This window comes from Rhipicephalus microplus, chromosome 6 (assembly GCF_043290135.1).
Source record: "Rhipicephalus microplus isolate Deutch F79 chromosome 6, USDA_Rmic, whole genome shotgun sequence".
NCBI classification, from domain to species: Eukaryota; Metazoa; Arthropoda; class Arachnida; order Ixodida; family Ixodidae; genus Rhipicephalus; species Rhipicephalus microplus.
In genome coordinates this window covers 86,378,483-86,405,354 of record NC_134705.1, presented here as the reverse complement: position 1 = coordinate 86,405,354, position 26,872 = coordinate 86,378,483, and the positions used below count along the sequence as shown (strand labels likewise).

Here is a 26,872-nt window from a genome sequence, read left to right as displayed (position 1 = left end):
AGTATTTTCCCACAGAAGTTTCAAGCACCAGCATAGCTCTGTAGCAGAACACTCGAGTATCAGGCAGAATCCTGCGCTGAATTCCAGCTTTACCATGTTTTTTTGTTTGTTTTTTCTTTTTCTCTCATTGTGCACAATAGCTATGATGGACTATGACACCGAGACCAGCTGCTGTTGCGAGGATGCTGTAAAAAAATTGAAAATTCGACGCTCCTCATGAGTGAAGCCGCCTATAAAACTTGAAAGCAAGGGATACTGAGATCGACCGTGGCACCAAGGTTGTCAATGTTGGAGATGAAGCAGTACTCGCGACCTTCCGTCAGAAAGTGGTCCATGAGCCCCGACTGGCAGAATGACGCGTAGAAGTCTCCGTGGCCGGGAGGGTAGAAGCTGCAAGATGGAGCACGGGAACAGTCCTCAATGTCAACTGTCGCATGCACAAGTATAGTGCTATCAAGGCAAACAAAGACTACCTAAACGGAACCGTCGTCTAACCCTTTGAGGCACATTGTGTACACATTTATGTACAGTAGCACTCAGTATAAGTTGCAACACGCTCTTTGGATTCAAAATGGCGCCAACACTGCAAATCGACACCCACGTAAAAAAAGAAAAAAAAAAAAGTCAATTACACTACCTCAGATAGTAATACTTTTTGAACCAATTTAAGGGGCATTAAAGTAAAATAACAATTCACGTCTGAGTAAAAGCTCAATGTATGACAACATCTAAAACGACAATATTATCAATAACAATGCCCTACTTACCGACAAATTAAGGTAAATACAAGAACACAAGTGCCGCAGTAGTACATTTTCAAAATGATCCCAATGACATCAGATAGACCACTTACAATAAATCACTAGTAATTGATCTAACTGCACTAAATAAAGAACTTTCTTTGCATTAAGAGATGCAATAAAATGCTGCTAGTACGTTTCTGTTTGATTCATGAAAAAAAGAACCGGGGGATGTTGCTATGAGGAATGGCGCAAGTGGTTCGAAAATTCAATTTTCGCGTAGTTACACAAGACAGGTGGTGTCATCTAGTGGGGTGCAGTTGAAACAAAAACATCTGCAATCTCGAGGCCAATAGCGGGAAATTGATCAATGGCCGTTCTTGCTGCTGCGGCTCCCGCTGCTTTCAGTCTACTGCTACTAGTGCAGTAAAGTCGAGCTAAGTTGTGCATGGCAACAGTGACGCGAGTCGGTCCGGTTGGTCCACTTCTTGAGGCGGGCAATTTGAAGTGCGCTAATCCAAAGTGCAGTACTAAAATGCGATTTTATTTCGAAATAGACCCTTCATTAGCACAAAAGTAACCCTACCAGGTTTCTGGACCGTCATTTCAATAATCAATGTCGACTTAATAGTTGACTTTAGTGTCCCTTTAGCATTTCAGGCTTGGGATCATTTTAACCCCAGCCAGCGTGCTGCAACTTATATCAAGCGCGACTGTACATGTCCTTCTTTGCTTGTTATGCCCCCTAGTAGCTAAGAAAGAGTGGGATACATTGAAGTTTAAATTAGTACTCAAACCATCTGCATAGTAAAAAGAGTCATTATTATTATTGGGGTTTCACAGGGGCACACGGGTCTAGAAATTTTCTTCACAATATTTTTGTTAATTGAGAAGAAACTTGCTGAGTTAATGTATAGTATTTGTGTACAGATTTCAAATATGCAATAATTTTTGTTGTATAGCATATAACTTTTGAAATACACATTTCATGCACTTTTTGGAAGCTACATTTTCCCTAAACTGAGAGAGTTAACCAAGTAAGTAAGCACATCAGAACGACCTGGAATGGGGGCAAAGTTCAAGAAAACTAGAATGGACGTTCCATTCATATGTGAGCAAAAGTTATGGTTGACCGGCAGTGTTTTTTCGATCATGCGGAAGTAGTGTTGCAGGGCCCTTTAAATAGAATTTTGCAATGAATTTAACTGTTATGTTCACACTAGCTTACAATCTTTTGCAACAGCTTTTCGTCTGGCCATTGCTGTAAAGAAGTAGTGCTTTGACATAAGTCAATTCAACTGCATCTATAGTTTTTATAAGGTGGTGGTTCCAATTCTGCAGACATATTCATCACGAAAGATCCTTTATCTGCCACTGGACAAGTTGTGTTTACCGGTTAACAGTGATTGTAAGGTCTTTTTAACATAGCACACACGCACCAATACCCTGTCAGACCATCGCTTCAAGCACTGTTTATTGCCTAACACCATGCTTAATCTAAAAGCCCAGATGCACTCACCCTTCGTCGCACGGCATACTCATTGAGGTCACAATGGGCATGAGGGTCTCCTTGTTTATCCTGGGATACCTGCACGATAGACAGACGACATCACATGGTTACTAAGACGGGGAGCCACGCATGGTGAAGTTGACTTTTTCATTCAGCTTCACATAATAACTTGCCACAGTACAAATAATATTAATAATAATAATAATAATAATAATGGGGAGAAAGTGGGGAAAGGGATGCACTTCAATGCCTGCTCCTCAACAATCGAGCGCAAAGAATACTTAAAAGTGCTCTAGTTTCAACTAGTACACAGAGCAGGCACTCAGGAACACAGTGGGTTGACTCCCACAGTGGCACACTACCGGGCAAAAGGTAAGTATGCCACGATGTCAAAAACCATCTCATGAACGCAAAAAAAAGGAAGGCAACCACATAAATGAAAAGAAAACTATGCCAGCCACTAAATTTGTCAGCAATCCAAGGCTTTTCCCTGGTGCGGCTGACCAGCGCAGCATCAGCATTACACAAAAATAGGCTTAAGCGAATATTCGGGCTTTTCAAATGTTCAAAAGAATATTACAGCATTCGAATGTGCTTCTATCGGAATTTAAGTTATTGACATTTCAAAGTATTCAAAATGAATTAACTGGTATACATTTGTCCACATGCAACTCCCCTGTTAAGATGGTTTCACTGCAGTGAAGGGTGCTACAACGTGAAAATACCTATAAAAAAAACACTATGTTGCAAAACACCCTTCAAGCATAAATGAACACAATACCCTCCCATCGATTCGTCATTTTTGAAACATAAAAACTGCATGTACCGGCTTGTATGTTTTCAGTACGGAAAAGTGTAACATATTTTACATGCTATCAGTTACATCATGCCCATAGTTAAATTCTGCTCTTCAAAGTAGCTTTCTCTTCCTTTGAACAGAAACAAAATGACATTTGCACATGTCATTTTCAATTTTGAGAAATTATTGTGTAGGTTAGTTAGGTCACAACAAATATTCTCATTTTTCTTTGTAATACATGATAGATACTATTTGATCCGAAATTATTTGACCAAATCACGATTCACTTCGAATTTGCTTCGAACATAAAATTTACTATTTGCCCAAGGCTACAATAACAGCGAAGTATGCAATGCTCCACATAACAATTCTAATTACTTACGTACTTAAGCTCAAAGAAATAAACTAGGTTATTTCCACTCTGGTAGAGTGTTTAACCCCAAAGCATGATTACTTGTCAGCCATCCACTCACAAACCTTTCAATAAGTGCCGTCACCCCCCATGATCTCCTTCCCTAATGAAAGTTTGTTAATGGTGCATCCCCACGATGGACTGAATTGGGACGGCCGCATGGCATGTCACGTGACCTCACATAAGCCAATTTCCTCATCCGTACCTCCTTCGTGTGGCTCATGAATGGATAATCCCACCGTATTTTTCACATCAGCATTCTTAGAGGGTACTTCTTTCTTCTTCTTTATTCAATACTGCAGACCTTGTACAGATCCAAGCAGGGTGGGGGAAGAATAAAACAACAACAAAACGGAGCAAACAAGTATAATTAGCAATGAGCAATGATCCCAATGCGCTTAAATGCTACAATGAATCATTCCAGTCTGTTACGGTGCGGGGAAAAAAAGAAAATTTGAATAAATCTGTTCTCGAAAAATAAGGTGTCAAAGAATTAGGATGATGGTGGCGAGTAAGTCTTGATGTAGAAGATGAAAGATATGGTGAGGGGTTAATCGCTAGTTTATGATTCCAAAGGAGGTAAAGAAATTCCAAACGTGCAGCTTTCCGTCTCAGTGCAAGGTATGGAATGTTGTTAGCCTGCATCAGTTCAGTGGGTGAGTCATACGGTGAAAATTTGGAATAAATAAACCTGACTGCTTTTCTTTGCACATTTTCTAGGTGATTAATGTTGGTTTTAGTAAAGGGGTCCCATACTACACATGCATATTCGAGTTTTGGCCTAATTAGTGTGTTATAAGCAAGTAATTTAACAGCTGGAGGAGACTGTTTGAGCTTATGTCTTAAAAAATATAACTTGCGGTATGCAGAAGAACAAATGCTATTTATATGTGTATTCCACGACAAAGTATTAGTAAGAGTTACACCTAAGTACTTGTATGCCGTTTCCTCATGCAATGGTAATGAGCCTAGCCTATATTCAAAGGAAAGTGGAGCTTTTCTGCGAGAGAAACGAAGATATACTGTCTTACCAATATTAAGTTTCATGTCCCATGTGTTACACCATTCGGAAATGTTAGCAAGAGCAGTGTTAAGGAGGTGCTGATCGTCAGGTAAAGATCGTTAAGTAAACTTGTACAGGATTACATTAAAAGACAGCATCTGGCGGAGGGACGCTGCCGCTGTAGTGGACAAACTAGCAGCGTCTGGAAAACTGTACACTTTTCTTCTCCTCGAGGCACAGAGTGGTCAAAGTGGACGACATTAGTTCTGCTGACACTTAGCTCAGTTTATTTTAGGCACATAATTTAGGAAGATCACCTTTGAGATATATCACTCTAACTATGCAATGATTGGGAGCTTCGCATATGGTGGCTACAATATTGCTTTAATCATTGCACAAGTTAGTTTCTACAGCAGGCAAAGTGACACTGTCACCAAAGTGGTAGTCTAGCAGAACGGCCTGTGCTCAAACACTGATTTTAAAGGGACACTAAAGGCAGCTTTAAATTGACTTGATTGCTGAAATAAGGGTCCATAAACCCCATAGTGTTACTTTTGTGCCAAGGAAGGGCCTATTTTAAAATAAAACCACGTTTTAGTGGTTCGCCTCGGGTTAGTGCACTCCAAATTACCTGCCTGAAGTAGCAGACCAACCGGACCAACTCGCGTCACTCTTGCCGAGCACAACGTTGCCTGGCTCTATTGCGCTAGTAGCAGCAGACCGAAAGCAGCGGGAGCCACAGTAGCAAAAACGGCTGTGGATCAATTTTCCACCATTGGCTTGGAGATTGCATACGTTCTTTGATTCAACTGTGCCACGCTACTTGTCCAGCGTAACTACGCGAAAATTGAATTTTCGAATCACTCGCGCCATTCCCCACAGTAACGTTTGGTGGTTCTCTTTTCCATAAATCAAGCAGAAACGAACAGGCAGCATTTTATTGCTCCTCTATTTTTTCAGTGCCCGGGCGAAGCAATGAATTTCAATGGGAAGCGGCCGTCAGTGCTAGAGCGGCGTTTCACCGCCAGGCGCCGCAACTGGAGTAGAGATGCTGCCGTGTCGTCTCTCACGCAAACGAATGCCCCGGCTGCATTCGAAGCTGCTAAACGGCTCAATTTTCGGTTGTATTTGCATTGCTTAAGATGTAATAGAAATTTGAAAATGATAATCATGAAGTGCTTGCTGTTCTGGACACCTAGCTCATTTCAAAGTCATGTGTCGTTCGCGACTACTTCATTGAGGCGCTCGCGCGTCGTCTGCTAGGCGGATACCAGATAACTGATGCCAGTAATGCGCAGAAGATCGTTTTGTCACCGTGACTGAGAGTTGCTTTTTTAACTAACTGAAAATCAATTTTTGAGAGAAGCCTTTGCCAGGAGCTAATATTAAAAGCTTAGGTGCCTAATGTTCCCCGATGCTTGCTACTCTTAAGTGACGTAGCGCATTATGCGTACGCCTGGAGTTTATGCACTAAATAGCACAAAATGCCACTAGACTGCAGCCAGGAATATAGGTCATCAGCTGTTCCCTTCGCAAAGCCTTACATGTGTTGCCACCGAGAAAAAGCAAGGGTAGGAAAATGAGGAACTATGGCAGGTGATTTCACCATTTCAAAGCTTAAACAATGAAATCACTATGAAATAAACTAGAACAACTCCATATGTGGCGTGAATTATGTGATCATTGCCTATGTTTTGAACAGGCGCTGTTAAAGTATGAAGTATAATGCCGACTCTCAACTTGAGCCAAGGTGACAGGCATGAAAAATGCAGCCTGTGGTCAGTTACTTGAGCTTGTCTGTGTACTCGTGGACAGATTGTTGTAGCCTTAATATCCGGCTGCTCAGTTCTGTTTCTTTTTTCTTCCCTTTGGCGTCTTAATTTGGTAGCGAGCAGGGCAGAGCCAAATGCCTGTGTGGTGCCCATGGGTTCCCAATCAGCTTCGGGGCATAATGTTAGCGTTGCACATGGCAGTGATCGCGAGCTAGCACTGTTACTGATATACTCAATTGTTGACTGTTTGGATGCAGCGCACTCCCGTTTAGTGACACCAATTGCTATGTTGCCAAATGTGATGGACAGTCTTCAGCCACCACTACTTGTAATCTACAAAATACTCAGGTTGTAAAAGACGGCTACATATTAGAGGGTAGTACGAAGATTTATTAGAAGACCAATAGTTCTGCCTGATTACTGCAAGCATGTTCTCCCCGAATGCCAGCAGAAGCTGCAATTTCACGGAGCTACTGTCGTACAATGCATTAAGGCGATAGGTTTAAATGCCTCACCAAAAGCGAAAATTGATCGCCAGCGGCATCCGGTGTCTTCTTGCATGGGCGGCATAAACACGAGTGATGCAAGAAATTATCATTACGTGAAAACGTCATCATATGACGTCACATATCATAAATGTTTGTGACGTATCGGAAAGTCACCTAACTTGACGGCGTCGTATAACATCTTCGCTTAGTTAAAATGGACCGATAATGAGGGTAGTGCATAACCAGCTGAGGGGCAGAAAGCTAGCTTTGTCTCCAATACTTGAGGCAGTAAGAAAACCATGTTGGGCGCAGAAATTTCCAGGAGAGAAGTAGGAAACATTCAATACATTGAATCAGAAGAAAATGAGGATAGTTTCTGCTTTTCAGTTGTCTCAGGTGAATCCATAAGTGGACCGGCGAGTGTGTTTTTTCATAACTAATCAGAAATGAAAAAAAAAAAATGAAAATTTTTTCCGCCAGATATGCAGAGTGGTACACAGCAGTATTATATAGTGAGGCATGCAAATAATGAGGTTGCAATAGGTTGAAAGAGAAAATAAAATGCAAATGCTATAAAACTCAAACGCATAGTAAATCGAACCAATAGCATGGCCTAGAGCTCAGTGAAAACAGCGCGCCGCTATGTTTGTGCTACTTTTCATCCTTTCTGCATCCGTGAAAGCCGTCAAGAAGCACGACTGCAAATTAACTCCTTTTACGAATTCGCGAGCTTCCTAATACGCACGGTCATTCAGCGCCAGCATCCCGTAGTCTACTCACGCAGTGTCATCATGCGGCAGCGGTGAGCGGAGGCAAAGCACGCGCTCGACGGCCTGAAGAGAGCGTTTGCTCGGGCACTGAAAAAAGTAGAGGAGGCGCTTAGCTGGATCGATTACTAGTGATCCACTGTAGCCGGTCCGTCTGATGCCATCAGGGTCATTTTGAAAATTTCCTATTGCGGCGCATGTGTTGTTGTGCATTTACCTCAATTTCTCGGTAAGTAAAGCACTGTTGTTGATAATATCGTTGTTTTAGATGTTGTCATATATTGAGCTTTCACTCTGACGTAAATTGTTATTTGACTTTAGTGTCCCTTTATGGTCAAGATCCGATAACAATAGATGCAAACATAATGTGTAGTAGTGCAATGTGTACTGTCGGTACTTGTTACCAGCAAATAATTAAAAAAAACTGTCAATATTGGTGCATTACTCTATCCTCCCTTCGTATGCGACGCCCCAGGCACAACAGCAGCGAGGTCAGTCTTGAGCAGCTCCCAGTACAGCACACTTTTTTTCTTATCTTTAAGGCAACGACACCGGTTCTTGACAGTGCTTGATGCTCGATAAAGTGAGCTTAGTGTTCCGTGAGCCTTCTTGTCGTTGAATATTCTCAAATCGGTCTGCTAATAACGATTGCAGCGGCTGCAGTCGAAAGCAATTAAACTTACCGATGCTGCTGTCTGCCAAGGCTTCCTCAGTCATGTGAATATGCCAGAAGCAGATTCTTCATGAATCATCCGCGTCCACGGTAAATCCAGATTCGGCCCGCCGTCTGAATGCCCTCTAAATGAGGCTACCTCTCGACGAACTCGTTCAAGTACTCGCAAAGTCACCTCCGATTTCCCCACAATCCAAACACCGAGTGTTTACTAACCCACACACAAAACTTCCAAGGCCTGGCTAACACCCACCTGCTTTGAAGGAAGGTGTATATTTTGACCTTGAAACCCTTGTACTTGCGGAGAACTTTGGACGTGTCGTCGTCAGTGTTGAACGAGTTCATGAGCACCAGCGGCATGTTGGCATTGTATGTCTTGTTCAGGTACTGCAACACAAGAAGAGCAAAACTCATGAGGTGCACCTCTTCACAAATGTATTCCATCTGTCTACGACAAATAATACCTAAATGTGGACGAGCGCAGGACACCCTAATGTTTCGAAAATGACCCTTTGCTGCAACTGCATGACACAGCTAACATTGTGAGAGCACGAGATAGGCACGCGAATGCGTCAGCAGGAAGAATCTGGAATCCTTATCAGTACACTTAGGCGCAAAGCAGACGAGGACAGAGAACCCTTGAGGCAGAACAGGTGCCAACTAGTACTGATTTTATGCACTACCACTATTATCAAAGCAGCAAAAGCTTGGACATGTACAGGGGTGGTACAAAGCACCCAAGCTATCCCAAGTATCCCAATGGAAGTGAGGCATGGAAACTTTTGACCACCTGTAGACATGATCCAATTACATGTAATGCTGTCCACTTGTAACGATATCCAAGTGCCAAGAAAATCCAACCGTTAAAATCGATAACTGCTATAAGCGGGTCGACAAACCGAACGGCGAAAGAGAGACCAAAACATTTTTTTTGCATGCAAGTAATGTAGTGCAACTATTTGCTTGTTTGCAGAAAAGCTACAGTCAGTCAGCTTTGATTGCTTTACACGAAGCTGGTGCACATCTTTGAGAAGGGCATCTAGGTGTGCTCCACGTAACTGAGCAGTAGGTCCTTTGCAAAAACAAACTCCCTGGAGATGCTGTGTCATCTGTTGGGCTTCCTTCGATGACTATATCTTGGTAGGTTGCTCAACCACGTCGTCGAAGTCGTCACTTTTACTGCTGTCCGCAGCATGTACAGTCAACCACAAAAGTTTGCGGACCACGCGGGCGCGTGCCAAACTGCCTATCCACTCCACCTAGCGGTACGCCACCTAGCGGCTACAGCAGCTCTCTCCCGGATATGAGCCTTCTTGGTACTCGCCTGCATGTCAAGTCTCTATTCCCGAGCAAGACATTGTTAGTTCGTTGCCTTGACACAGAGCGCTGTCTGCGGTAAGACCGCTACATATCTGCCTTGATAGCAGTATCGGAGCAATCACTGCAACTTTTGTCGACTGGCGTGTAGATAAGTTTCACGAAGCGCTGCGACGTTTTTTTACGCGACGTTTACTGGTGCATTTTGGTTTAGCAGCATCTTGATCCAATGAGTGTTGCTGCTTCTGTGTCTTGAGAGAAGGGGTAGGGAGATGTTTCACTGACACCAAAAATAAAGAAAAAGCGGATGCATAGAAAGTTTTTCTTGCACACACAGGTGCATCTTCGTATCAGTTGCTGAAAACGTAGTCGACTTGCTTCTAGCCACGTGGTGATTGTCCATTTGGAAAGATGCCGCTCCGTGTTCCACTAGATGAAAGAAGGCATATTGTGCGTTTATTTATAGAGGGAGTACCTCAGCGCGAAAATTGCCGCCGAACCAACAGGAGCCGGACTGCCGTGAATAGGATTATTCAGGTTTTCCGCGACGACGACAGATTCACAGATATGGAGCGCAGCGGAGGATGTCCAAGGGCCACGACTGAGGAAGAGGACCGTCTGATTATGGCCGCCATCGTGGCTGATCCTTTTCAAAGTGCTGAGAACATCCGCGAAGCGCTCTCGCTCACGGTATCGTCTGAGACTGTAAGAAGAAGACTGAGTGAGCTTGGCCTGCAGTCTTTCGTAGCAGCTCAGAAGCCCTGCCTCCCAGACAGCCAGCTGCAAGAACGACTCGTGTTCGCTACAGCAATGAAAGATTGGACAACGGAGAAATGGGGCAATGTCATCTTTAGCGACGAGTCAACCTTTTGCACACGCTGGGACCAACGGAAGCGAGTTTGGCCTCCACTAAACTGCAAGTGTGTATTCACAATTAATTCCAGAAGATAATTCTGCATTACAACATATTTCGCATAAAATGAGGTTTTGGAAAGTACGAGATTTTTCTGCAGTGGTATAATGTTGAAAACACCAATTTAACAATTGTTTCTTAGTACTACTTACTCTGAAGCTAATTAAATGCTGCCAGTGGGTCTTTCAGTACTAGCTAATGATGTTCGTACTTTTTCTATTGCAAACTCTATAACAGCAGTATACAGTTCATACACAAGAGGAATGTCAACATTTTAAGACGTGCCGCTGGAGCCTAACTGTATGCTATTTCTTGCAGATATCTGCAAATTACACACAGAGTGTTCTATCCAGTAGACGATGTTCCGTGAGCGTGTGGGGAGCAATCAGCCAAGACGGCATTGGTCCCCTTGTGCGTCTGGAAGGGCCCTTCACTGCGTCACGGTACTGCGACGTCATCACCAGACACCTCATTCCGTATGTGCTCGATGGTCCCTTCAGCGATGACTGCTACCCTTTTCAACACGACAGCAGCCCGGTACATAAAGCACGTGTCGTCCAGTCATTGCTAGAAGAGCATGCTGTTTGCCAGCTCGAGTGGCCTCCATGTGGCGCCAATTTGAATCCCATAAAAAATGTCTGGGGCATATTGAAGAAACGACTGTTCACACGAGCCAACAGTGCCCGCACGGCCGATACGTTGTGGCAAGCGATCGCACGAGAATGGGAAAACCTGCGCGGTCGACCGGACATTATTGAATCTTTTTACGAGTCGATGCCCACACGCATCAATAAGGTACTAGAAAACAGCGGACATTTCACTTCCTACTAGATCCCTGAGAGATGCATGTTTCATGACGCTTCTGTAAATGTCCTGTGGATAAATTTATAAAAAGAGTCATCGCATCCGCTTATTTCTTATTTTTCTTATTTTTCTAATGTTACCACTATAGCAGCGCGGCGGGTCGGGCTCTGCGCAGCACAAGCTGGGCGCAGGCGATCAAATGCCGGCCGCCACTATCACTTAGAGATGGGGGACGAGCGAAAAAATTCTGCCTACTGACTAAGCATCTGTGTTCCATGGCTGCCTCACCGCTCACTCACACACACACACACACAAAAAAAACCAAAACAGCGTGGCTACGCGGAAATAGAACTAATAACAGACGAACTACGCTGTCTGATGACTTGTACTGATATACTGCTCTCAAAATATAAGCAAGTAGCACTGGCTACCAAAGAGCGCCTCACGTTGAAAGAGATAGGTACAAAATATTTGCGCTCAGCGCGAAGATAGACAGGCCGCAGATATAACAAGGGATGTGCCTTTAACGTAGCGCTGCTGTCGATCGCTAGTGATGTAGCGGAAGTGTCGCGAAGAGGCTCTCGGCAACACGCTCGCGTAGTCCACAAACTTTTGTGGTTGACTGTACACTTGCTATGATCTCATCACTGAGACACTCGGACATTTCCACAATGTCATATGCATGGAGAAGGTCATCCAGACCTGACACATCCTGGTTAAGAGCCGACCACAACTCTAGCACCCTTGCATCATCAGGAGCTTCCCAGACTTCTCCTGGTATCGCTTCCTCCTCGCCTACTTTCTTCTCACAATCGCTGAAACAGTCTTGTACCTTGGAACGGCAGAACACGCAGAGAGCCATTTTCAGTCTGCGCTGCGGCCAGACTCAATCGCTATATCAGATATCACAGCATCGTAATAAGTGGTTTATTTTACTACAGAAAGCCTACAAAAGTGGAAGGTGATGTCGCTGTTCATCAGTATATCGGATACATTGTTATAAACAGTATCGCTATAAGTGGACTCGAGCGTATGAGCTTTTGCTGTTTCGTTCACCGTGGCAGTGCACATGTTCCACTGGTGTAGTCGTGTACTTATAGCCACCCACACACTATGTACTCCTATTTTCACATATATGGCACCCGTTACACAGGAGCCAGATAGAAGTAGTAGGTCCACATGAAGCGATGTTTACCATACCAAGAAAATGCATTAGTTTTAGTCTGATGCCATTACGCCAGTATGCAGTTGAGAACTACCGAAAGAAAAAAAAAAACGCGTTTGGCTGCTAACACGTTTAACCAAACATTTCACTACGGGCAAAACTTCAATCCTATTCAAACTCAGGGCATTACTAGGTTGTCCTACTTGCTAGGGCACCTTTACCAGTTACCTTTGTATGTTGCGTTATGAGACCTTATATCGCGAGTGAGCAACTGCACAAAACTTTCCGTCGCCAGGTGATAGGGATGAAAATGTCTCATATGGTTAATCAGTCAACAGGCAAGCAAGCTGATATTTGTAAATCTTAGTCTGCTGAAATCGCTTATGATGTCTCGTCCTTATCACTGTTCGGTCGTGCCAGAGAATTTGCATTTGATAGTAGGCACCGTCATCTAAAACTCCAACGCTAGAATCGAAAAGGAATAACAGGGTTAGGTATATAGGCGTGTACTATGCCAGAATGTTGAATATTACTGATTACAACAATTTTTTAACAGATGAAGCTCCATTTGGGATAGCTTGTGCCTAAGAAGTGAATAGTTGGAGCACAAGCAAAAGCTGTACATAGATACTAGCAAGCACTGTCGTCGGTAATCTGACCAGCGTTAAGGGACATCGTCATTTATACATGTAGCACCCAAGATTGCAGGGTTACAGTAAAAGGCAATGTTGATTTTAGAATCAACTCTACTCTTGTGTTCTGTGCTCAATTTATATCAAAATAAGCTAAAATAACCAGGTATGTGCCACATTTCAGCGCAGCTTGTGCAACACGGTGGTTACACGTGCAATGGGTGCACTTACATGAAAACAAGAGACGTTCTCAACAATATGCTTATACCAGGTCTGTTAGAAAAGTATCGAACCTTTGGTGAAAGAAAAAAAAAACTGGCATGATTTGAGCATTAAAACCTAATCCCCATGATAGTAGTCCTCTTGGGACTCCATACACTTCTCCCAGTGGTGCTGCCATTGTTAGAAGCATTGCGAGAAGGTATTTTCCGAATGAAGTTTAGCTCAGCTGTCATTGCAGCCATAATGTCCTCCCTTGTCTCAAATCTCTCTCCATTTAATGTCCTTGAGTTTGGGAAACGGCCAGAAGTTGCAGGGGGCCATATCAGGAGAGTAGCCTGTTCAACTATAAGAGTTTGACTTTTTGCCAAAAAAAGTCTGAACCAAGTGTGCAGAATGCACAGGAGCATCGTCATAATGGATGCGCCAGTTTCCTGTTGACCACAACTCAGGTCTCTTGCACCTCACAGCATCAGGTAGGCGATGGAGTACATGCCTGTAGTACTATTTGGTGGTTGTTTTGAACCCTGCGGTGCGTACTCATGGTGTACCACACCACGCGAGTCAAAGACAGCATTCAGAGAGCAGTCAAAGAAATCACATTGACGTTGCTGTGCACTTGGCGGGCCTTTGGTCTTGGTGACATGGAGTGCTTCCACTGTGATGACTGGGCTTTAGTTTCTGGATTGTACCCATACACCCAAGACTCGTCACCAGACATAACGGCGTTCATAAAGTTAGGGTCACTGCTTGTGAAATCCAGCGTGTCCTGCATGTCCTGAACCCAAAGTTGCTTTCGCTCCACCGTGAGCAGCTTCGGCACAAATTTTTCCGCAACTCTCTTCATGGCCGAATCTTCGGACATAATGAAATGTGCAGAGAAAGCCCTGATACCCTCCTCTTCCGCGATTTCCCGGATAGTCCCACGACAGTGCCGCATCACCACAGCGTTCACTTCGGCAATGACCTAGTATTTTCGGCATGTCGATGGCCGACCGGAGCGTGGCTCGCTCTCCGCCGATGTGCAGCCGTCTTTATAACAGTTGTACCACTCCTTGATCTGCGAGCGGCTCATAGCCTCACCACCGAAAGCCGTCTTGATCTTCCCAATAGTTTCCACTTTTATGTCATCCAGTTTTCGGAAAAATTTGATGCAGTAGAGCTGCTTCAGTAGCTCCGTCATTTTCCTTGCAATGAAAAACCAATGAGAACACTGCCCACTACCCAACTCAAATGCTGCGTCCCACTGACTGACGCTATTGAAAGGCGGGAAAAAATTCACACATGCGCACGAAGGTTCAAGGTCGGCTGATGCAAGCGCACTGATTTCAAATCCATCAAGTGCTTGCAAAAAAACAACAATAATAATAATAATAATAATATTAATAGTAATAATAATAATAAGGTCGGATACTTTTCCAACAGAGCTTGTATGTTTGGCAACAATGAACATCAGTTGGTAATTGGAGCTCGTTCTGTCAACAGTGTCGTTGCCCTCATTTGCATTGAGCCTAGTAGTTGCATACCATAAAATTCCAAGATATCATACCCCCCTCCCCCCTATGATGAAAAATAGTTCAATCAAATTTGGATAGGGGAGGGACTTGCTTGGTCATAAAGAAAAATTCAAGATGGCAGAGGAAGGGAGAGCGCTAAGAGTAAAAAATGCATACCCGTGGTTATAATGAAATGCCTTCATTCGGTGTTTTCAAAACAGTGAATGAAACAGTCAAAATGGCGGGAGGGAAGGGGGGTGGGGCACTTATTTTGTCAATGGCACATGTGGCAGATCTCTTGAAAAAAGGAGGGGACGCTTGCTCAGGATTTTACAGTAACCATGTACGACAAACCAAAGCCTTGCTCGGCATCCACCCACCTCGATTTGCTGCACAGTCATGTCGAGGAAGGTGAGGTCGTTGCGGACGGGGATCACGGACTTTGGGCCCTTGCAGCCCATGCTGGTGCCAAGGCCACCGTTCAGTTTCACCACCACCAGCTTGTTGAGCATCGACCGGATGGCCTCCTCCTCGGTGGGCGCTGGCAGCGTTTCGTACTTAATGACCTGCGATGGCATCGCCACTTAAGAACTAGCCCACTCATGCCGAAGAGACAAAATGTACAACACCAGCCTTTCACAACAGGGGGCAAACTGACTTGCTGCACGGCACAAAATCTGGAAAGTTAAATTTTAAGAGTGAAGCTCTTAAAGCTCAAGGTAAAACATCCATCGTACATAAACGAAACCTCTGGGCCATTGCCTATCATCAACCAAGCCACAGCTGCACACCACCTGGGTTCAACTTAGCCCAGCCATGCAGATTAACACTGCAAGAGGGTTAAACAGCAAATCGCAAAAGAGAGCAGTGCTTTGTAGTCTGCATTTTTTCTTTCTAGTTCGTAGCGAATATTATATACACTGTTTTAAACTTGTTTAGTTTTTACAATGTATAACACCCCGTGATGTTTACAGCAAGCTCATCTATGGCAGCTAAAAAATCTTAAATGCAGGAAAATATATAGTTTACAACCTAGTAACAAAACAGACAGGCAGAAAAATAAGCTATGTTGCACCAGCTTTTCAGCCAATTGGAGAGATAGCCAGAATGATTGGCTGAAAGACACTTACAGCATTCTCAGGCACGGGTTGGATTTTGTCCCAGACAATAGAAGGGCCAGCGTCCTTGACAAATTTGTGGAAGAGGTGCTGGAAGCCCCGAAACTCGGCCTCAATGGTCTCGCGCTCTGCAGCGCTCGCCGTGCGGCAGAGCTTGTCGAGCTCCTGTGCCAGGTGTGCCTGGGCGTCTGCCTTGGACATCTCCTTGAACTCCGTGCTGTCACTGTGCTTCCGGCTGTGTCCATACGTCTGCACATTTGAAACGAGGAAAGCCATTCAAGACACCTTTCGTTTCCAGCAAAAAGAAACACACTGATGCAATGCAATAACCTCTTAAAGCTGGAGTCTCAACTATGCAGCCTGTAGACCTCTTGTTAGCAGTCTGGTTGGCACATGACCACCTTTGTGATCCTGAAAACGGGGCCCCAGCGAGTACAGAGAGAAAATGGCGTTACAAACGGACCTATGCTGGACTTTCCACTGCACTTTACAAGAAATTGCACTGGCGCACAAGACTTCCCGCAAATGCATCATGGCAAGGTGCATCGCCTTCCCATGACACACGACGCATCAAACTTATTCTTCTGCTAAAAAGCCATGCTCTTTCTTATACGGTATTGGTCTAATTTTTTCTTTTTCTTCTTAATAAGTATGCTTCAGGTTCACATTCCAGTCATTTGAGCTGTACAGAGGAAGAAGATTGTGTGCCACATTGGGTCACGACCTTAGCGAGAGGAGATGAGCGCGAGCTGTTGGCCCTGGCGCTGTGATTCTTGTGTCGGTTGTTGCCGCCTGCTTTCACTCTCAATAGACCTGCTGTGCAAGCGCTCCTCACGCCGATAAACCTCGTTTCATAGTGATCAGTATCGATGTGCTGCTCAAAAATCGCTGTTGAATACCATTCAGGAATGAGACACACATGAAACACAGGAAATGCCTTCATTCAAACAGCAAGGTTACCTGACATACTGATCAAACGCATTCACCCCCCTCTCCTTCCTTCATCATTGACCTGTCTCGTGCGGGGACAATTTCGTGACTGCAGCCCTTTAGCTTAAGTGAGACTGAGACCCCTCCTTTAAAAGAAGACCAAAGGCAAATAACATTTTCAGCGAGAGGTTAATGCTTGAGGACGCTTAAAATGTAAGTATCACACACATCAGCGCTTTAGTAATCGAGAAGTAAATGTACGAGTAGGACACGAATTGCCACACCAGCAGAACATACTGAATGACAATCCCAAACGTAGCAGGGTCTCAGTACAATAATAACAAGCACTCAGACCACCCCTGTGAAATGAGAACGTTTCAGAGCATTACCAGATGGAACAAACTGCAGCTTGATCATATCAGTGCATTTTGAGGGAAAAAAGAACTTCTTGATGTCACTATTAAGAATGACGCAAGTTCCGTTTTTGCCACACTAACTCCTCGGCCACTATGTGCGGGCTGTCAGGTATTGAAGGGTGGGCATGGTCAACGGTACTTCAGAAGGTTGTTCACGGAAGCTTATAGTCTGAAGTACGCTCATGACATGTGGACGGCTCAAACTTGATTTTTGTTTGTCTATTTGTACCTGAAGAACATAACACGAAAAGTGGGCAACAAAAAATTAGGAAAAAAGAAAAACAGTGGCAGTTCACAGTCAAAATGATGTCAAAAACCTCTTTACAGCAATTTTAAGTTCAGCAAAATTAGTTGACACGGCAATGTCAAACTTTCACACTAAACATTTCTTTGGCACAGAACAAGCCCTAAAATGTTTCCAGAACACTATTTCAACAATGTATGGCGACTTAATATTTGCCTTTAGTCTGCTTTTAAAAGGCTCCTCTTTCCCAGGCCCCTTGCAAACTTCGGATACACACGGGACGGGAAGTTGCCAAGTGCTGTCCAGGGATTTTATAGATCAGTACATTTATGCATGAGAAGAACTTGAACTGTATCACTACCACTGCTACAAAGAGGAAAGAGCCGCTGTCAGCAGAAATGCTCCCTCTTTTGGCTTGGCTAGTGTCCACAAAACAAATGTAATAAAACAAAACTTAATAAGCTTGCACGATCTAGGGCAAACTAGAGAGGATTACGACAGATCTCAGCCCTGCTGTGAACAAGAAACTACAGGCTGCTGCTGATATGAACGGTGAGGAGGAAAAAGAAAGACTTCATTGATAAGAGTTTGTGGTAAGGCGTTACGAGCTCGATTGCTGGAGCCCCAAGTCCAAGGCTTCACTGCCTACTGCTGCCTGCCAGATGTGACCCAAAAGTGCAAGCCGTACCTACCGGTCAGAGCTCGCAAGCTCGTCCTCCCATTCTTCAAAAGTGTTAGAGATTCAAATATCCATTCTAACAGCAAGAACTATGCCAAAACTTCAGCTTTTAGTACATCTAAAGTTCACAAATTATGTTTCTTAAAGTACAAAGTATTTCAAACCAAAAGTTTGTATTATTTATCTTATTTATATGTTTCTCAATTTTTCGGTCACAGACAAATGATTTTTGGCTCTCAACCAACCATGCTGAGGCTAGAATTTCTGCAAAATGAGCTCCTACGCTATCACGTTGACAGTTAAAGATGACGTCTTCATGGAAGCCACGATACCATTGTTATATCTGCACTTCATAATGCCATATTGTTTTCAATTCCAAAAAGTATGACAGTTCCCCACAAGAAAAGAAAAAAAAGCCGAAGCATAGCACAGAGAGCCTGAGACGCAGCTGTTGCTAAACATTTGCAACAGCTTTGATCTAAAAATGCTCTTTGTCATGCTGTAGACTCGCTAGCTGAACCACAGAGAACACTAACACATGTACATGCACGCCCACGCACACATGTTCGTCTGCCTCTCAAACGACGTTGAGCAGAGGTTTTGTTGAGCCCTATGTCAAAAGTCCATGCTGCAGGTGGCCTCAAAAGCCTCGCATGGCAGCACACATGTAGATGGAATGGAAAAAACTTACATTTATGCACACATAAAACTTAAGACCACACTGAGCCAAACGCATCAAAAAGAAGTTATACAACAATATAGTATGATTGTCCAGGCATGATACTGCATTACTTCTATGCTATGCTGCTCGAAACCTGCCAGCATGTACTAGTGCCTCAACTAAAATTGACTATTATGTATATATATATATATATATATATATATATATATATATATATATATATAATTACAAGAAAATTATCTTTTGTGCATGCACACACAGACACACATACACACACAAGAGATAATCAAATTTAACAAGATGACTGGTTGGATATGGTGAGGGTGTTCTTGTAACTATTTTTGACATTTATTTAGTGTTTGGCTATATTTTTCTCTAATTTATATTGTCCACTGTGGTAAAAAAATGGATAGAAAGGAGGTACTAATCTTTTATTAAAACAAAAACACAGATGCTGCCAGGATATTGAGAGAACAGCGTGGAGACAAAGAAAAAACAAACCTCACTTCACAAGCATGCTGCGAAACTGCGCATGTTCATATGTGTCCCTGAAATTGACATTACATTGAATCAAAACTTGAATTAATGTCACTCTTCACTTGCCACTGTCAGGTGTTTCAAGAGAAAGCAATCCATGGAAAAAGCAACTCCACTTATGGCAGCAAGCCAGATTTTCAGTCAGAGAACTGGCCAATCATGACCACATCGATTTTTTTTTTGTAATGCAATCGAATCATCTCTTCTGCTCCTAACTTAGGTGAGTGGTTGCTTTTTTAATAATGTTTAAATGCCACAATGTACAGCAGAGAGTTGCCACTGAATATTTATAGCTAGATGTGGAAAATGACAATTAGGGAAACTAATTAAAAATAATTTGTGAGGCCGACCGAGAGTTTTTCTTCCTTTTGTCTTGTTTGTACTGTCAGATGTTTTGAGTTATTGTAACAAAAACTACGTATAAACATAGTTACCAAACGCTCAGCCAGTTCCATGCCATTAGAACTGTTGGGAAAGGAAGATGGCACCACACGTCAGCAGAAGACGGTGCACGACACTGCCAAGCAATCAACAAACGCAAGGCTGGCAGCTGCGCAGACTGTAAAATGTGCCCCTGGTGCCTGACTTATGTGCATATTGATGGGACGTTCCGAACTTGGTAAACTTTATTCAATGAACTTAATGTGCGTACTGACAGCAGCAACCAATCAAATACGGACAAGAAACACCTACGTTTAAGAGCACATTTAACCACTCAAGTAGTGGCAAAGCATGTACTTCTACATAGGAAACTTGTAACATGCTCTAGACTAGACTAACACCCTCTAACTAGATTCACATGACAGCTTCACGAAGTGGCCTACGCCTAAATCCACTCAACTAATCACCGAAAAAAAAACCCATGCTTCTGGAATGTTTATGTACATAAATGTGAGTTGAGAAAAAATGTCAGCTTGTCTGGGAACTTGTGAAGATTGATCATATTTGAAAAGGAATGTTTAAAATCCTCTGAATACTTAGAGGAGGCCTTTTTTTTTTTATGCAGTGAACTCACCATTACGATAATTCAGCAAAATCGCCATAGTTTATGAAACATACGCATCAAGCTTTAAAAATAAAGCTGAATTCTGGTAGCTCTAGGCGACAAATCAGTGCAGTAGTTACGCATCAAAATTTCTGAAGTCATTGACATAATGCCAGTTGCCACTTGAATTGCTTCCTTCCTCCCCATGATCAGCGGTGTTCTTTAGACTTCAAAACTACACTAACCGAACCCTTCATGTGTTCACTGAACCGAGTACACTGAGTGTATGATTGCTTTTTTTTTTTATTCATGCAAATGAAGTAACATCTGTAATGCCCGTGCAGCTTTGTGTACATTTATAATAAAGTGAACCAAAAACACAGCCACTAAAATTTTACTACGAATATTGCGTTAAAAAAATAACTAGTCAATATAGAAATAGAGCAAATAAATTATTAATCCCTACCTTGTATCCTACGAAGCCCTGATTATGAGCTGCAAGCTCAGTGTCAAATCCATTTTGAACGCTACTGACAATGGGCATGATTTGAGCAAAACTCGAGCTTTCGCGTAGGGACTCACAGATGTGCGCACGTGCCTCGAAATGAGAAAGCATCAGCCACCTCGACGCCGTTGCTACGAGAAAGAAAGGTTGCAAATGACAACTGCCGCCTTTCACAACATCCGAGAACAAAGCAGGATCACACCTGCTTACCACTAATAACCTTGTACTGTAGCAGCTGCTAGTTTAAAAAGTAAAAGGAGCTTAAAAATCACAAACAAAATTCATCACAGTTTCAAAAGACGTAGAAACTTGTTTCTAGCTAGTTGGGGCGAGTCACTTGTGAAACTTACGCAAAGTAAATAAGAAAGCTTGGAGCATGATCTATACATTGCTAATGTTCGTTCTCCTCATATCATAAGTGCAGCAAATTCCGTCGAATATGCAAATTCAAAACGATCAGCCTTGTAGGCGCGGACCATGGCCATTAAACAAATTAAGAAAATAGAGGAGCTAAAGCTGCTGCAATAAACAAGCGCACCTATGGATTCAAGAGCTATATGTGTGCAATTTTTTTTCTCTGCTGCATTCAACTATCGTCCACTCCCCGCCTTTGAACATCTGTGCCCGATCGCTTTGCGAGACGAACAAGGTCGCAACATATCATCAACACAGCCCACACTCGTTCCCCATGGTCCCAATACACTATAGGTCTCAAAGGAGCGCATGTTATTAAGCAAACAAATCGATGCAGAAACAAGCTTGTACTTTACGTGTCAGCGTATTTGGTGCATTTATTCTCGATGCAATAAGCACGAAACAAAGTATAAAGTACACAGTGGCATCGTCAAGACACAGCTGGGACAGAGCAAGATGGAAATTGTGTTACAAAAAGTCATACATTGATATAACATGAATACACGCAACTGTGCTATGAAATGTCCGTACTATAATAGCATGCAATATTTGCGCTGACCATATCTGCACTATAATCTCTTCATGTGCTACCGCGTGAGCAAGCACACACTTTAAGAGACCGAAATGAACGTGAAAGAAATAATGAACGAATGAATGCGACCTTTATTAAAGAAAAAGACGACTCTTGGCCGCTGTAGGGAATGAGACAGACAGCAAAAATAGATTGTTGGCAGCTACACCAGCGTGTATGCTAAATTACAAAGGTCGGTTTACACGTCAACAAGAAAGTTTTTGGAACAATGTAATGGCCGACTCTGCATGCACACCATATATACTAGACAAATGACAGCAAGCTAACCGACCTTTGAAGTGACAATATTTCTACGTTATGCACACACTGTCAAACGCTGTGCAGAGCAGATTTAGAATGCCTTATTTGGACATACGCGGCATTCTCGAAAGGCAGACGGCACATTCAACATTTGTTGCAAGCCGACATGACCACTCTACAGAGTCTAATTGAGTCCGACCAGGAAGTACAGAAAGCCCTCGCGATATACGGTAGTCAATGTGGCATGTTTCGAGTAGTGTAGGTGAGGTCACTTGGCCCGTGCGAAGGTGCGACATGCAAAAAATAATAAAAATAATTAAATTAAGAATGCCCTGCATACCCTTTAACACAGTGGTGACCAGACTAAATGCCACATTTTATAATAATATGCCTAAAGCATCTAACTGAAAGCTCTGTATCTTTGGACAGCAGTTCGGTTGCTCTTAGTGTCAGGGTGTTGTCAGGACGCGAGTCATCTTTTCAGACTGCCTATCGTGATGACTGGTGCAGCGAATATTCCTATTTTACACAAGAAATTCCTCCACGGTATTGCTTAACAGTGGTACATATCATTCTGAATGCCACTGCTTAGTACAAGATGCAGTAAAGTTAACAAATTCTGGTAAAAACCATCAGTCCAAGTTCAGTTTTGAGATTTTTCCATGTTGCAAATGAAGTTGCTGGTAGGTCTGTAATTGTGATCCGCAATTCAACTCCATTTAGCTAACCAAATTGTTGTTATAACCTTTTTATGTACCCGTCAGGATAAATGCGACTGCTAGGATGAATTTGGAAAATGCAGAAGACCATTGCCAAAAGTTAATGTCAAATTCATCACCAAACGTTCTGTGAAAGTTGCACTAGACTGGCCCCAGCGCAATTTATATTTACACATGTAAGCATTTTACTAAAGATGAAATCGCAAAATCTCATCTGCGAATGGAGAGAAAATACAGTATAACTACACTACAGCAGGTCCTTCCATTATACTTACCAACTAACAGCCCTAAAATCAGCACTTTTAATGAATGTAACAACACTTCAAATTAGTTGTAAACACACTCGGAAAAGTTTGATCATACTTGCATCATGATAAAACTGACCATTCAGTATTAAGCGCATCTTAGAAAGACAGTCTGAAAGACGAATGCCACGCCACATTTGTTTATGAAGCAGCTACATCTGATCTTCTAGTGTGTCCCATTTCAATTTGATATCAACAATTTAAACAAATTTTGAAGCTTCTAAGTGGCTCTGTTGGACAAGTACACCGTACATATGTAAAAATAAAGGAGATTGTGTTTTTGCACAGAGGCTGCTTTAAAATTAAGATGTTATTTTCATATTGGTTAAAGTGACAAGGTTCACTATCAGCCCTTATGTTGCGTTGGTTTCCTTTGCTCTCCGTCCCATGTAGTGCTGCCCACTTCGCAAAATCTGTTTGACACTTGCACATAACTTCAATCACAGGTAGAGCCCTCAAGCTGTGCAGTGTGGGCAGCTGTGGCCACTGGTGCTTACACACAACAGCACATGTGTTTGATGCTAGGCCACTGCTGTGTGAGAAAACAGGCATGCAATGTTTAGGGAAAGTAATGTGCACGTCCAACATGTCGCTATACAGGTATAGACAAGTACACAATGCTTCAGGCAGAGGCAAAATCCTTCAGTGGCAACCAATGGCTTTTAGATCCTTGAGAAGAGAAATGAACGACGTCATCATAAGCTACTTCCCCATATGACAATGATATACGTTGAATGTCATGCAAAATACATATGGCTGCTATGGTTAGTAAATAAAAAAAGGAAGGGTGCCTAGGATTTTACCACACAGCAAAGGTCTCTTATGTACAAGCTATGGTCAATGTAGCCAGTGAAGTTTACTTCAAAAACAATGCAGTACTGTTCTGCTCTAAAGGTCACCAGCCTACTAAAAGAAGGCCCTGAGAGATCAAGGTACACTGCAAATATATAGCATAGCAAACTATATAGCACAGACTTGTTAAACAGAATTCAAAGGGAGCAGGAAATTATGCTTTGTTCAACTATGAAGTTCTATTGATTGAGGAATAAAAAGGCCATGCGCAATTCAAGTATGGAACCAATCACGTTAGGGGGCAGTTACACTCTAGCTAGGATTCTTACCGGGAGATAAACATTTCCCAAGAGTCACATTGCTATGGAGCCATATTATCATGAGATATGACGAGGGACGGCACAGTGGTAGACTCCAGAAATTATGACCATCTGGTGTTCTTAACATGCATTGACATCCAATGAAGCCGGTCCTCTCATTAATTCCCTTATACTTACTCTTGTAAAGAAATTTCAATGCCAATATGTGAAGACATCATAATAGGAGCTGTTTTGCAAAAGGTGGTGCCTAAATCGGAAATAGACAAGGCATTGGAATGACCTTGAACCCTAACTTCACCTGGCACAAAGCCCAGCTTAGAAGGATGCCCACGCACTACTGTCATCTGGTCATTATCTTTAGCTGCTGAAAACTTGCAGCGGTTGCAAAGCCTATGGCCACAAAGTGTTCACTGCAACAGCACACTGTCTGCACTACCAAGCTACTCACTGTGACCGAGTGGAAAAGACATCCCTTAAACTGCTATGCTTCAGATCATCATAAGGTAACACATAACACTACATTACATTGATATTATTTTGCAGTGGAGCATAACGATCCCACAAACTCATATTATGTGTACTACTTTCTGGACGCAAACCAGCTCATAAAGATTAGAAAATGGCTATAACTGAGGTTTGTACTGTTTTTGTCAACCTGAACTGAAACAACTCTGCCTAAACGAGTCTAACATGATGCATAAGTGCTTGCATAGCAATCCAAGTATCAAGGACACTTCTTTCTTCACTAAAAGTACAGTCAATGGTGTCCTGTTCTAAAGCACAGTTTCACATTCGCCATGTCTTACCAACTTGCCCCCCACCACACGCTCGCTCTTGAGTAGTCAAGCCGTGACTCGTTTAATGCGCCTAAAATAATGAGGTATCATGTTATTCTACTCTGAAGCTCCACAGGTGCAAGCACCAAAACTTCACATCAAAGTGCCTAGTTTTCTTTATTTCTATTGCATCAAGCTTATCTATTGTGTAGGCTGATCTTTACAAAGTTCACTTGACGTGGCTACTAAAGCCTCAACATAGCAGTAAACTATAAACACAGACTGCCAGCAGACACGTGCTGAGCTGTGGCAATTGTGCTGCCTTAAAATTGATAAGTCAACTATGAACGGACTACACTGCAGCAAATGTCAGCATGACTGTCTGCACATTTCACAACTTGTCACCAAATGGCATCCACGAATCACTCAACAGCTAGCAGGTTCGATAACACCTGTTACTCGAAACGGCAGCTGCGTTCAAAATGTACTACCTCAGCACACCTTGCCAGAGTTACAAGACGGGACCATGGTATGCACGTCCGTCACATGTACGAAAGAATGATCGCATTAAGAAAAACAATAGGAACCATTTGGATATATCAATGGGTCCAAATGGTAATAGTGATTTCCAACTGGGCCAATGGTATTCCCAAGAACCTTTGGGACTTTGCAAATGGTTCGGTATGATGTGCTCACCAAACTGGGGCAAATGGAATTTCTAACTGGGCAATTTGGAAGATCTGAAATTACCAAATGGTATCACTTGAACCCAGTGAAAGCCCTCAAATTAGCAGCTCACTTCAAATTGGGCCAAATAGAAGACCGACTGGGTCATTTGATTCAACTGGAACTGCCGATGAAAACGCTCACTTTGAGTTAGGCCAAGCGGTTCACGGGGAAATTTGCGTGCATAATATATTTAACAAATCGGAGTAATCAAGCACTTTGTCTTTGTTTACTTGCAAATTGTATATAAGCATTTATTTATATACTGAAACCTCGATATTGTCACAAGGACACAGATACAAAACAGGGCATTCACTCTCAGCACAAAGGGCTCTTGCGGCACAAAGCACCAGAGCATGCGCACACCGAAATACTTCATTGTCCTTTTTCGAGAGGCTGGTAACTATAGTTGCCAGCCTACTTTGTGTTAATTGCCCCCTCCCCCCTCAGGAGCGACTGTCCCAGTCAAAAGACTAAGGTGCCAGAGATGGTTACGAAAAAAAATGGTACCGTCAAGGCAAAAAAAAACCAACCACGTGATGTTGTAGATGATAAAAAAAAATTTCTGAAGTGTTCCTCACTCACTGGCCTGGTACGGTTTCATCCGTACTACATAGATTACCTTCGGGATGTGAACGTCGTCGGCTTAAACTGGTATTGGAGCTTTGGGGCACTACCTCGTAATTGATATCACTGAGGCAGCAGACAACTTCGTAAAACCAAAGTAGCATTGCAATAGCTTTTCCGAAAGCCCATTATGTCAGATAGGTGTCCACAACCATACATAGTCACCTGGTTGATAGCAAACATTCCTTCGACCTTGCTTGTAACGGCAAGCGTCAGTATTATGTTGCATGCAAATGCAGTTTTCGTGCAAGTTGGCGGGCTTCCTCAGCTTTTTGAACAAAGTCATCAACGCTGTCATTTCCGCTGGAATCCTGGTCTACCGGCATCACAGCGTCCAACGGTGTTGTGTTGCGACGTCCATAAACAAGCTCAAATAATGTTAGCTTTGTGGTCTCTTGCACAGTGGTGTTATAAGCGAACGTGACTTCCGGCAAAATTTCATCCCAGGTTTTGTGCTTTAGATAAGCATACATAAATAGCATGTTGGCCAGTGTTTCGTTTAACCGCTTCACCAAGCCGTTGATTTGGGGATGGTAAGCTGTTGCATTCCAGGGG

The 26,872-nt window shown here is 43.0% G+C and overlaps 1 protein-coding gene across 5 annotated transcripts in view; it reads right to left on the bottom strand.

Moving 5' to 3' along the window:
* UGP (UDP-glucose pyrophosphorylase) overlaps positions 1-26,872 on the bottom strand; it is an 81,705-nt gene that overhangs the window by 22,446 nt on the left and 32,387 nt on the right. For 4 of the 5 annotated variants that reach the window (XM_075866139.1, XM_037419011.2, XM_075866141.1 and 1 more), the window contains 5 exons: positions 15,841-16,077; positions 15,091-15,276; positions 8,418-8,551; positions 2,260-2,328; positions 257-390 (listed from right to left, as the gene is read on the bottom strand). In XM_075866139.1, the coding sequence (XP_075722254.1) occupies positions 257-390; positions 2,260-2,328; positions 8,418-8,551; positions 15,091-15,276; positions 15,841-16,077 (760 nt within the window). Of the gene's footprint in view, positions 1-256; positions 391-2,259; positions 2,329-8,417; positions 8,552-15,090; positions 15,277-15,840; positions 16,078-20,767; positions 20,917-26,872 lie in introns of those variants that run through there. The other variant, XM_075866138.1, reaches the window with a different exon arrangement.